Here is a 14,504-nt window from a genome sequence, read left to right on the forward strand (position 1 = left end):
CGGGGGTCACATTCTTCCCACATTTGCTCAAAACCGTCCGTGTAAGGACTACCATTAATTAGAATACATGTCACCCCCACCCCTACCCTCGCTTCCATCCCCGAACTTGAGTAGCAAATCGACAACAAGTGTCTCAATTCAAATGACAATCTAAACTCTCAACATGATCGATTGCAATCGATCCTAAAGGTAGTCCTTGTGGATTATAGCATTGTTACAATTGTTGCTTTCTACTATTTATTAACAATAACAAGTCAAAATTGAATATACCTCAAAGTCTACTTGCCCCTTATTTCATTTTTATTTTAAACAATTTTACATAGAAAACGGGTTACGTGTTTTAAGGGAAGGTTATACATTCTGGAAACATAATCAATGACTATGGACAAAAAGAAAAGCAAAACTTAGCAGGACGAATGAGACATGAACATTCAATGACAAGTTATAACTTCGTTACTTGTATCAAACTGTTAATAACTCGAATATTAGGAGTAGGAAATTCAGGGTTGTTACAAACTTAAGTCACTTAATAACGTATTATACTGAGGCGTATCTCACGGTATGCGATTGTAACATGCCGTGTGCAGAATGATATACAGTGCACAGAAAATAGTTGTAGATGACTAACCTTGATATCAAGGGTCAACAGGTATCTTCGTATCTTCAAAAACGACTGTCTGTCTGAAAAGTGACGGATGAGTGTCCTTTATATGGTTTACGGCATCCCCTTCTTAGTCGTCTTGTCGCCACGTGTAAGAATTATACTGGTCCCTTTCCTACTTGATAACAGAATTGTAGTAAGTGAGGCATAAGATTATAACTTCTAACTGAAAATTTGAAAAAACTTGGTTTCTATTACTTCAGTCGATAATATTTCCAACCCGGAAAGGAAAGGTACTTGAAGTGCGATGAACGGTTGCACAGTTCATGGTACTTGACTTAAAATATGAATCAAAGAATTGGCGGTTTATTTGTCATCTGGAACAAGTTGTCAGCAAAATCACACAGACTATGACATAGACATATTATGTGCAGAGGCATGCACTCATTCAGTCATTCATGCAAGACCACAACCGGCAGTTGTGATCCTTTAGTTGAGTTAGTTGGAACCAACCCTCCAGGCCTCGGAATACTGGAGGCCCGGTTCAATCATCCACATACAGTGCATATCGCTACACCTCCTGGTCAATTCCAGTCAATCATAAGCTCACGCATTTTAGTCACTCAGCAACCAAAATTGTTTCTTACAGATTATAGACACATTTTGGCTTTAGTTGTTCTCACGTTAAAGTTCATGGGCATTGCACTGAAACTAAAGAATAATACTTAAAATAAAACAAACCACTGGAACATATTGAAAGAGTCTTTCATGAAGAAGAGAGCTCACAGAGTTTAGATATTAAGATATTCCTTTTTTCACCTCAACATTTTTAACTTGCACTTTTGACAATAACAATGAACATGGAAAAAGAAGAGGGGTTACTAGCCGCCCACTCAATGTACATGGCTTGATCAATTCGTACTGTGCAAAAAAAGACAACCGTTAAGCAGTATAAACTGAAGCGTGTTATAACACCGTAACATATGTTACACCTGTCAGCAGATGCCACTGTGTAAAAATTCCTAAGAGAGACGAATTCAGTTCTCAAATGACTAATTAGTAGTCTAAACAACTGTCCCTCTGTTTTCCTAGTAAGAATACCCTATAAAGATGGTTCAAATTTCAGCTTTTAATTATCGTCTATTTTTTGTTCAAATGTGGACCAAATTATTAGCGAAACCTTACAGTAGTATGGTTAGTCAAGTCAATCATTATGTATAGGACTGTGTGTTTAGTAGTTTCTGTTTGTAAGTCCTCGGCAGCAGGTGGACATAACCGTAACTAATTGAAAGAAAATATGTTGATTCAATGTTCACTGCGAAATGAGAAAGAAAACTAACAGAATGCTATGAAGTACACATTCGCTACGTAATCGAGTGTCAAAAGGAGATTTAAACAAACTTAATGTAACCTACGACCTATACGAACATTTCTCAATATCATACTGTGTTTTAGTAGATCTACATCACTTCTCTATAAAAAAACTAACGACTTTTAGAGTTTTTTTTTTTTTTCACTGTATTTATTTACAATACCGTAACACATAATACAAATGAATCAGCAAAAAGACTTACATAAGAAGCTTACATAAAGAAATCATAGAAGTCGTTAAGGTTACACAAATTGTTGTTTTGCTTAGAAATGAAATAGTGCAGGTCAAGTTGAAAGCGAAACTTAAAATAAAATTCGTGCACATGTGGGATTTTGTTATCCAACCTACAAGTATAAATGTACTTTTTAGCATGCAAAATTAAAAAGTTCACAGGATTATCTATATCACCAAAATCACCAAAACAAATGTTGGTCAAATTAAAAGAATAATTAGTTTTAATGCAATTTGAATTCACTGCCTCCCAGAATCGCTCAACGTGACTACAATTATAAAACAAATGTATAAGCGTTTCATCGGCATTCTTGCAAAATGAACAAAGTGGAGAATTAACCATTTTCATTTTATAAAGCAAGCTATTTATGCCTAAAATACGATGTAGAAAACGCAATTGTAAATATGATACTTTGGGGTCATTCACAGCCGTATAAGGCAGCCTAAAAATCTTATTCCAAACTATTTTCACTGGAAAATTCATAGCTTGCCACTTCATAATAGACGACGGGGGGCGTGCAGAGACCGGTAATTAGCTTATTATAAACATTTTTGGTTATTTTATGTGTGCGCATGCACATATTAAAGTTATTTTCACTCATTGGGAGCAAAACAGAATCATGGTACCCCCTCCAATAACTAGGAATGGCGTGAATAATCCCAAAGTGCGAAGTAAAAGGAAAATTTCTAATATATTTTTTCGCTTGAAACGTGTTATATGGAATTACCGAGCCATCATTTTTAATGAAATCTTTCACATAAATTGTTCTGTGATTTAAAAGATTATACTGGAAAATTACTTTATTGTTAACCAATATATGACTGTTGTTTAAAATGATTGCATTACCATAATTACTGTCTGGATGATAAAAATTAAACTCAGCCCAAGCCTCACACACTTCTCTGCAAAAAATATTAGAAATACAAGAAACTGCCTCCTTATTGAAATTACATTTAAAAAGAAAAGCACCACTGAACTTTTTTAGGTATAAATCAAAAAATATTTTCCATTTTCCTCTCTGAGGGGCTAAATACCGTTTTACCCAGCTACAGTTTAGACTTTTAATAAAAGATTCAATATCTGTCATATCAAAGCCACCATTAACTTTCTTATTAATAAGGGTGCTCCGTTTAATCTTATAAGGTTTATTGTTCCAAATAAAATTATACAAAATTTTATTAACCTCTTTAATGAAACTAAGAGGAGGATTTGGTAGAACACTAAAAAAAAAAAAGTTTGCGAAATGGCCAAACTCTTAATTATAGTTATTTTACCAGTTGGTGTTAAGTCACGTTTTGACCACATCCCAAGTAACTGTTTGAGCCTGGATAATTTGGGAAGATAATTCAACGAAAAGAAATCTTCATTCTTTGTAGTAAATGTGACACCAAGATATTTCACTGGACCAAGATTAACATTAAAACCATACTCATGAAAATACCAGGGAACCCTTGAAACCATAGCACCCAATGGAAAAAAGAATGATTTGCTGAAATTAACTTTTAAACCCGAAGCGGCAGAGAAATTATTAAGAATGTTTACAACCTCTACAAGAGAAGCGCGTGAACCATCTAAAAATAAAACAGTATCATCGGCATATTGTGAAATTCTTATTTCAGAGTTATTAATAGATATACCCTTGATACGACAGCTTGTTTTAACCATGAATGTGAGAAATTCTGAACATAAGATAAAGGGGTAAGGACTGGGTGGACAACCCTGTCTTACACCTCGAGAAATACTGAAATACTGAGAGAGATGACCATTGTTAATAACACAAGATGTGACGTTCCCATAATAAGTTCTAACCCACCTAATAAAATTTGGACCAAAATTGAAGAATTTTAAACTTTGATAAAGAAACTCCCAGTCCAAAGAATCAAAAGCCTTTTCAAAATCTAGAAACAGAAGAGTACCTGAAATATTGTTGGAATTACAATGATCAATGAGGTCTAAAACTAGTCTAATGTTCTCACCGATGAAACGTCCTTTTAAGAATCCAGTTTGCTCATCACTAATAATGTAATTTAAAACACGCTTAATACGGGTTGCCAAGCATTTGGCTCCAATCTTGTAGTCAGTATTTAAAATTGCTATAGGCCTCCAATTTTTCAAATACTGTAAATCTTTTGAAGGCTTTGGAATCAAAGAGATTATTGCCCTGCCCTGTTTATCGGCTAAGTGTGTACAACTGAAAGCAAAATTAAGAGAATTAACTACAGAGTTACCTAAAATGTCCCAAAAATGTACATAAAATTCAACTAATAATCCATCAGAACCGGGGGGTTTATTCTTATGCATGGACCCAATAGCCTCTTTACATTCATTGATGGTAAAAAGACCCTCGCACAAATAACTCTGATCATCGGTAAGACTCTTGTGATTAGTACAAACATCATCAAAAAACGAGACAGGAGAAATATTAGGACACTTAGTATAAAGTTTACGATAAAAACTAACAGCTTCACTTAAAATATCCTGACAATTTGAAACAATATGACCATCTTCATTGCGAAGCTGTGATATGTTATTATTTACCTTGTTGTAACGTTCAAGATTAAGAAAATACTGTGAATTTTTCTCACCATATTCACACCATCTAGCCCTAGAGCGACTTTTAGAGTGGATAAAATGCATGTATTCTAAAGAAAACGTCCACTTAAAGATTAACACTAACAATTTACCATTGTCATTAACCATGTCAAAAGATTATCGAATATGACGAAAAGTTGACCTTGCGAATTTGGGATAAGAAAGAAAGTATGGAGTAACCCTTTAACAAACAAGGGTTGTTACGTGACCGATATTGGTCTTGTCGTTACTATGATGTAATAATATGAAGTAATGTAAGCTTGATCGGATTGTAATTATGAAAGAGACAGGGGATCAGCAAACTCTCGAGAAAAATTAGCAAATATGTTAGGTACCGTTTCATATTCTTGACACGAGAATATTGCTAGGGTACCATTAGATATAACTATACACAGATTTACTATAGACAGCTGATTTATGCATAAGCTTTTTTCGGCTTGAATTGAACCTGCATATGTACTTTTGAGCACAAAGTTATATAGCAATAACATGTACAATAAAGTGAGCAAAAGGGAAGTTTGTTTGCTATATACGTCGAACTATGTATTCAAGGTAAATACGCATACACCGATTGTGACTTATTCTCTGCATACTCGATCATAGTGTTATCGTTGGCAAAGAAAGCACTATCATGTAATACAGATATTTGTAGAAATTAGTTACTCTATACTGCCTACTGTTTACTTCATACTACTGTTTACTTATATATATATATATATATATATACCCAAGATGATACGATCACCATGTTTTTTCATGAAGTCACGAAGTGATGGGGACACATTGAATATGGCTTGAAAAACGGATTCATTATTTTTCAACGGCTTTGAAACAAGATGAGTCATATGATCTCCAAGAGTATTGATTTCAAAATATTCTGTCAACCAACGATTTTGTTGAAGTAGAACAGGCAAAGGGTCAACAGCAAACGAAGCAGAAAACCCGACACTCGGCAATAGTTGGCAGCATGGTGCCAGCTTTTTTAATAGTTTCCAATTTTTGCAGGATGTTAACGATAGCTTTAAACAGTTTGTCACGCGATGAAGCTGAGTCACACGCAATAATGTTTTTTTCCAGATTTGTTTTTGAAAGATTTGCTAATTGGACATTGCTATCAACACTCACCGATGACAGGGGCAGTCGGAACGCTATCATGAATAGATCCTTTGGCTTTTTTTTTCAGCTGACTGCTGAGATTGACCATTAGATTCAATGAGATTCTTAATTACTTTAAAGTTGAGCTCCAAGCGATCGACTTTTTTTGTTTTATATCACTCATTCGCGATTGATCAGGGGAGTTGACACTAGCCTCTTTGTCTGATTTACAAAAGAATTACAGATGTAGAAAAATTTCGAATAGAGTTTAGATGCATTGTCCAGCATATTATACAACGAATGATGTGCACAGCTTCTTCTTGTCGCTACAATCAAATGCATGCACTGATGATTGGCAAAGAAAACAACACAATAGGTTTGCCTGCATGCAGTTGCACACTGTGTATTCGACAATGGAGGCAAACCTAGTTAATGTGTGCATCACACACAGAAATAAGTTTCGCAGAACTAATTTAAGTATCCAAGACAACTTAGGCTTGACAGACCAGTGCCAAAGGATTTCAAGTCGCCGCAAATTGGGCGAATATAATGTTAAATTAATTCAAAGAGTATTAACAAGTGGCGTATGAAAATAATAATAATGTCCAACATCATTGAAATATAAACTCCACTACGTAATTTAAATGGAATAACACAACCGTTTCGAAGTAGATCAAATAACGATGTTCACAATATATATATATATATATATATATATATATATATATATATATATATATATATATATATATATATATATATATATTATATTATAACATTAATAACTAAATATTTACTCATATATATTTCATTTAATTTTTCATTTCATAAGTTCATTTAATGAATTTCGTCTTAGTTTCCATTACAGAATATGTGTTTGTAAATAAATTGTGAAGTCTTCTGTTACCCATTGGCTTTTGGCATTCTCTCCATGGTCCTTAGTATCCTTTAAATGTAATATTTAAAATATGCTGAAACATTTACAATATTTAGGGCAGATTGTATCGTAACCCGTGCTGCTCAGTGTTGGAATAGGTCACTGAAATTTGCTTTTCTTGTCATTTACATATACATCGAATACATATGTTATATTCCAATGAACGATTGAATTAATACCACCAATTTCTCTGTCGGTAGTTGCGTCACTTTGTACTATTTCATTATGAAACCCTGTTGTGCATATTATGTGGAACGTAGTTTTCGTCATCATTGGAAAGTGCAACAAATCTGCCTAGTGAACCTTTTCTCAACAGATATTTTTTTTCTACCAGAAAGTTCCAGTGCGAAGACTACCTGCAGATAAGAGGTAAAATGAACCTTAAATCATATCCGTTGGTGCATGAGTTTCAAAGACTGCAGCTGTATAATGTTCATTCAATGAATTTCATCTTAGTTTCAATTTAAAGAATATGTGCTTCTTAATAAATAGTGAAAACTTTTTTTACCCATTGGGGTTTTGTCGTTCTCTGCATGATCCTTAGTATATATTAAATGTAACTTTTCAATTATGATGAAACGTTGTACCATATTTACGGCAGATTTTATCGTAACCAGTGCTGCTAACTATTGGAATAAGTCAATGTTTTGTGCCATTCTGTTCATTTGCTTTTCTTGTCATTTACATTTACATCGTGTATAGATCATACTCCATGCGTGTTCACATCATATCAATTACAATGAGGTCTCAGTTTGTGACTGTAATATCGTTAAGAATCACCTGAAGGAACATAAGCTAAAAAACGTAAGCTGAAAAAACGGTAAATGTCTCTGCTGTGGATATGTCATATTCATAACACGTGATCAAAATAAATCTATGTGTTTCTATTTTTGAGCAGGTACGTTAGTTTTCTGTGACACATTTCGTTAGTTTAAGCCAATGAACAGGATAGTTCGGAAAAATGTTGAGGCCTGACTTTAAGCCCGTCTCTGGAAACAACAATACTTTATTCAACTGCTCTTCATAAGTTATACTGAAGCGTTCACGAAAATTTTCATCTTATCTTCTGGGTCAACTAGTGACCTAGTCGGTATAGGAAAGTCCTCTCGGCCTTGGCTCAGATGCGTCATACCTTCTCTCTCAGCAAGAGCTGCAACAGTGTCTCCAAAATTTAATAAATTTGCTCTGTTAAAGGCTGCTGTAGCAAGTGTTTTTTAACAGGGTTGGGTTCGTAGCCCTACGCCTAACCCTCATCCTTTTGCTTCCGGGATTAGGACCGACATAGGGAGAGTAGACATAATGCCAGCATAAAAATACTGCACGCGTCAACTGATTTAAGTGCACCATTAAATGTTGCGTGCGAATGCCATGAATGTCGTAAATCAAGTAAAACGAGTGTCTAGACATAATGCCAGCATAAAAATACGGCACTAGTCAACTGATTTAAGTGAACCATTAATGTTGCGTGCATATGCCGTGAAGATCGAAATAAAGTAAAACGACTTAATCTATAGACAAAATGCCAGCATAAAAATACTGAACTAGTCAACTGATTTAAGTGCACCATTAAATGTTACGTGCGAATGCCGTGAATGTCGGAAATCAAGTAAAACGAGTGCCTAGAGATAATGCCAGCATAAATATACTGCACTTTTCAACCTTCTTAGTTGAACCATTAGAGGAATAACGAAGGCAGGGGTCATATTAAAAAATATATTAAAATACCCTCCTGAAATTTTTTGAAACAGGGTGGTACTAAATCTCTTGTAAAACAAATAATCAGATCTTTTCAACATGACACTTTTGAGATATTAGCTGTCAGAGATGACCTAGTTTTGTACAGAGCAACTTTACAAGGATATTAATTAATATTGAAAAAAGCTAAAACCCTGAAATTTGGTAAGTTGTACAAACTTATGTTTATAAGTAGAGTAAGTTCTCACATAGTTATGTTGTAAAAAAAAATGGCATCAAAAACCCTTCCTGATGCTGAATCGCAGAACTAAATAGTAACTTCACAGCTGCACAACTTGCAAACATATAATTTACAGGAAGCAATGTAAACATTATTTTGTATTGTTCTCACTAGATATAATTACCTCTTAAAGAATCAAGTATTCCAAACCAAAACAATAGTTTAGGAGCAATTTCTCACTTAAAATTGCAAAAAAAATTCTCACAAAAAATACCAAAATTAATTGATTAATTTATATTTCAGAAACAAAAATATTGTCGCATGGCTACCTACTGTAGAACCAATGATGATTCAGTTTTTTACTTTCATTTTGAAGATGTTGTCAAATTGTTATCATTCTGTATTATACAAGATACTTTCCAACGTTGTAATGTTGTTTTAATAACAATTGTAGAACACCGGACAAAAGTTTTGTGAAAAATATTAATGACATTATTAAAAACAATTAAGTCTTCATCAAACATTTTTAAAGATGTCATAATAATGTTATGACATTCTGAACAAAATCAGCGAGATTTTAATCAAATGAAAGGCTTTCCCCTGCAAGTAGCTGTGTTGAATTGAAATTGCTACATATTTACCATTTTTAAAGCTTTATCGATGACCTTCTCTAAACGTTTGCAAAACATTTGTACAACATTTGTGGAAATATTTTATTAAAAACATTTGGAAAATGTCATTAAAACGTTTTCATGATTTAATATGATATCTACAAAATGTTATATAAACGATTAACAAAAACATTTGGTAATAACATATCTACGCCCTTCTCAACATGTTATAAAAACGTTATGTGTTGGCTGGGAATATACGGCATTCTCAGAAAGGACGTCTCATGTGGTAAACCGGCTCAATTTTGGCGGTTAACCCACCACATATTTTCATTTTAAACAACACACTTCCTGGACTGGTAACAGGTAATCGAGAACCTTTTGCTTTCCCCCTCTGGATGTTTTTTCTTCTTCTTCTGCGATCGTTTATGGTTTTATTCTTATGCACACGTATACTGCCCGACTGTCCAGACGATTTTTACAAGGTCTATATGAAAATTCAACAGTTGGTGCGTGCACTATTGCACAGTCAATACATGCAGCTACGGTCAATACTCACAACACAGTGTACATAACACCGATGGACATCTCAGATAAAAGGAAACAAGGTATCATGTTTCATTACTGTCTGCTTTTTGTAGCGACAAGAAAAAAACTTCACTTGCAAGCAACTGAAAGTTAACTTTTTCAGAGGGCGCACGCGGTTTGGGGCGAGTCTTTAATGCTTTAAAGTCCTTATCGCGTTCAGTCAGATGTGGCGCCTTCGTAATACCAGTATAGTTTATCAAAAGCACCACTGATTTTAATGTTGTTGATAAGGATACGTTTCCCAACGAAACTTTTTGAAATATGGCATTGGATTGCAGGTATACCGTTCACCATGAAATCGTTAACATTAAAAATGAAAATATACTGTTTCCAAAAGGGGAGCGGATACTTGTTTTCGCAGGGGCGTAGCGAGCGGGGGGGGGGGGGTGTGGGGGTGTCACACCCCCCCCAATAATTTGGTCGCTGTCGGCAAATTTTGGGTCTGTCGGCAAAAGGAGAAAAGGTGAAGAGAGCGGAAGGGGAAGAAAGAAGGAAAGCTGAATAGAAAAAGAAGAACGGGAGCTTCTTCCGTGCCAAATTTGACTTAAAATATGCACCAGATTGCATCTAAGGACGTTCAAACTAATTTTTCCAAAGGGGAGGGGTAGACCCCTACCCTTAGACCCCTCCCCCATTTCAGTCACCACTTCCAGATCCGTCGGCAAATCAAATTTGACTTAAAATATACACCAGATTGCATCTAAGGACGTTTCAAAACTAAAAATTTTCCAAAGGGGAGGGGGAAACCCCCTCCCCTTAGACCCCTCCCCCATTTCAGTCACCACTTCCAGATCCGTCGGCAAATCAAATTGGACTTAAAATATACACCAGATTGCATCTAAGGACGTTTCAAAACTAAAAATTTTCCAAAGGGGAGGGGGAAACCCCCTCCCCTTAGACCCCTCCCCAATTTCAGTCACCACTTCCAGATCCGTCGGCAAATCAAATTGGACTTAAAATATACACCAGATTGCATCTAAGGACGTTTCAAAACTAAAAATTTTCCAAAGGGGAGGGGGAAACCCCCTCCCCTTAGACCCCTCCCCAATTTCAGTCACCACTTCCAGATCCGTCGGCAAATCAAATTGGACTTAAAATATACACCAGATTGCATCTAAGGACGTTTCAAAACTAAAAATTTTCCAAAGGGGAGGGGGAAACCCCCTCCCCTTAGACCCCTCCCCCATTTCAGTCACCACTTCCAGATCCGTCGGCAAATCAAATTCTCCACACCCCCCCAACAAAAAACCCTTCGCTACGCCCCTGTGTTTTCGTGTAGCTGCCCGGGTGGTTTACGATGCACTTTAAGCGACTCATCCAGGCACCGTGGAGCCTTCGTAATACCAAAATAGTTTATCCAAATCACTGTTGATGAAATGGTTTGGTTAAAGTACTCATGTCCCAATGATACCTTTTGAACTATTGATTCGGTTGCACTTTAGGCAAATCTAGTTGACTTATACTTTTCTGTTTTGCTTTTAGTTGTATTATACAACCCTGGTATGGGAGCCAGCATCAGCGCCGCTTAAAGCTGATACAAAGTTGAGAAATTGAGAAAAGCTCTCAATAGCTGGTCGGGTGGGGAGGGGATATCCCAATCCCAGATTTGTGGAAGAAAAGCCTCTAAAGGTAAACCCATTTTCATTCATCAGAAATAATACCCCACTTCGTTAATGAAAAGTTCCCTTTTATTTTTTAAGCTGTTGGCTTCTTCAAATCAAGGTTATATGTTCCAATGACTTTCGACAAGGCCGTTATCCAAAAATTAGTATCGTGGTCGTCTTTTGCATATTTGACAGATCTCTGACTTTGCTCTCTGAGTTTCGAATCAGACAATTGGGGGATATAATGGATATACTGTGTATATTTCGACTGCTCCATGGATGTCGGCCAAAGACTTAATTTGTGCATTTCGTCTATGAAAAGATACGGAGACAACATGAAGGGAAAAAACGTGCTTTGCGCCGTTCATCCAGTGAAGAATCAGACCACTCCTACACACCAAACCTGACATCACTGTCCATTGCGATGAGTTAATTGTTCCCTTACATCATAACCCCATAACCCCAACAATTTCTCCCGCCTCCTCCCCATCCTTTACTGGTCTCATTAACTTCATTAGATGGAACCTTGTGATTGACGGACACCACCTACTACTTTACTATCTAGTGTAACTATTAAAACAGTTGTTAATAACCTACCGCATTTGGTGTTCAGTGGGATGGAGATTTGGCGATGGAGATTAGGCGAGCAGTCTAGACACGACATCTCCGTGGCAATGATGGCTTTAACGAAATGTGCAGGGTGTAATTCACGGCATTGCTTGATTACCTTTCTTACCTCTGTAAGAACAGTGCACTCGTTTAGGTTCATTTAAACATTAATTTAAATATCACAGGAGCAGCATCAGTTTTAAGATTACCCTTCCTCGAATGGTTACGCATTTTTCTCAGGGATTGCCCTTTCCTAGAACGGTAACGCATCCCACCCAGGGTTTGCTCTTTTCTAGAATGGTAACGCATCTCACCCAGGGATTAATGGTAACGCATCCCACCCAGGGATTGCCCTTCTCTAAAAATGGTGAAGCATCTCACCCAGGGTGGAAATTGGCAAGTTACCAGGTATCATTTCAAGTTATAACAAGTAGGCTACGGAAATGCATGATGGATTACCTTATGAAGTTTAACTAATGCTTTACGTTAAGTCATATTAGCTGATTGTGACCAGTTTTGTTTTATTCACCCTATATAGATCAAAATTTACATATTTCTTTCCATATAGGATTCTAAACTGCACAATGATCCATGAATATTCATTCATGAAATCAACAGAGCAAAGCGTTTAAAATCGCTCTTATAACACAAAAGAAGGAAAGAAAAGTGTATCCATGTTGTGAAATCACAATTTTATATCACTCCACCTGTATTCTTTCTGAGGACAGGAAATGCATTTAAATGAACAATTTTAAACATCTCTATGCATTCTTTATAGGCTTTATAGCATTAATGCTGATGTCTGTATTGTACTAATACCATCTAAAGAAATGCTCTCAGTAGCTTAAATTTGCCTTAATGGTATTTTCAAATGGATTGGAAGCCAAGCTTCCATTTATATCATTAAAACAATGACTGATATCTAAGTAGTTTTCTGCAATCCCAACATCAAATTAAATGCCATGGATTAGAGATTTAGTTTCCTGTTTCCATATAATGTAATGTAAGCATAACAATCTATCATATTTTGTGATGAAGGATAAAGATTTCAGGTAAATATTCTTTTAAGTGACAGTTCTCACTCATCTGTTATAACATAAAATAATCACATTCATTAAAAAATTCGAAATAAATTTTCATCATATCGTTCACTTAAACTAAAACAAAATTTTCTTTTAAAAGGGTGTGAAGACTCGCGCAAAAAGAAATGTCTAATGCCGGTAATTTGACCTAGTTTTGAATGAGGTGTAACAGAAGTGTTAGACACCACCATTAATCCTAGAAAATACACACAAAGCTTGCTACCTTCGGTAATTAGACACTAGTGTACAGTCAGTACATACAGCTGTGGTCAATACCCACAGCACAGTGTACAAACGATACAGGGATGGACAGCTCTGGTCCAGCTAAAGAATACAAGGTATCACGTTTCATTACTGTCTGCATTTTGTAGCGCCAAGCAGAATATTTCACTTGCAAGCAACGGAAAGTTAACTTTTTCAGAGCGCGGCACATGGTTTGGGGGGAGTCTTCAATGCCTTAAGAAAGTCCAAAATCTGGCAAGAGTGATGTTACTTTTTTTCTCATTTCCTCTCGTCTGAGCTCTCGGTCTTTTTCCTGTTTTAACATCTTGGGATACTTCTTCCACGCTTCAAAGACCTTAGCAATTATCCTCCTGAAATCAATCCGAGGTAACAAATTTTAAAATTATGCTGATCCAGGGAAGAAGATGTAAAACAAGAATGAATCGAATTATAGACTGAATTTCCAGTACCAAAGGGATTTCGTTAGAACTACCCTCAGCGATACCGAAAACAGGATTAAATTTGATCACTTTTCATAACGATGTTGCATTAAAATGCAGAGAACGTAGACCCAGACTGGTTTGAGCTGATGCTATTTATTGTTTCATTTTCCAGAAGATATTTGTATTTGGTGATATAATTATAGGTAAAACTACACCCAGTTTATAGCAGGGTTCTGGCCTTTATTCACAATTTTCAGTTATTTGGAACTCCCTTTGTTGGCAATAAAAGGGTTGTTCTCCACATTAAGTCTGAGAACGGTCATGTAACAATATAAATAATGTTGTTGTTTTCCTTTTGCCTTATTTTAATTATCAAAGGGGATAAGACACAAGGTAAAGCTGGTTAGGAGAAGAGGATGGGGGAGGGGGGGGGAGGGTTTGGAGGGTTGGTTTTATATTTTCATCAAAATGCAAAATTTATTGAAGTGATATTACTTTGCTCTGTGAATGACCAAACTATTATAAAGAACAACAACGACATTTTCAGATCAATTGCCACGATGATGACATCATTCACCCAGTTCGCTCACAAATTACACGA

At 35.9% G+C, this 14,504-nt stretch overlaps 1 protein-coding gene across 3 annotated transcripts in view; it reads right to left on the minus strand.

The window, feature by feature from the left end:
* Positions 1-14,504, minus strand: part of LOC139976844 (coiled-coil domain-containing protein 191-like) — a 38,649-nt gene that overhangs the window by 9,380 nt on the left and 14,765 nt on the right. The window contains exon 17 of one of the 3 annotated variants that reach the window (XM_071985670.1): positions 12,828-13,831. The exons of the other annotated variants lie outside the window; for them this stretch is intronic. Within the exon in view, the coding sequence (XP_071841771.1) occupies positions 13,696-13,831 (136 nt within the window). The 3' untranslated portion in view covers positions 12,828-13,695. Of the gene's footprint in view, positions 1-12,827; positions 13,832-14,504 lie in introns of those variants that run through there. 3 annotated transcript variants of the gene reach the window in all.

The sequence above is a fragment of the Apostichopus japonicus genome, chromosome 12 (assembly GCF_037975245.1).
Source record: "Apostichopus japonicus isolate 1M-3 chromosome 12, ASM3797524v1, whole genome shotgun sequence".
In the NCBI taxonomy this organism is placed as follows: Eukaryota; Metazoa; Echinodermata; class Holothuroidea; order Aspidochirotida; family Stichopodidae; genus Apostichopus; species Apostichopus japonicus.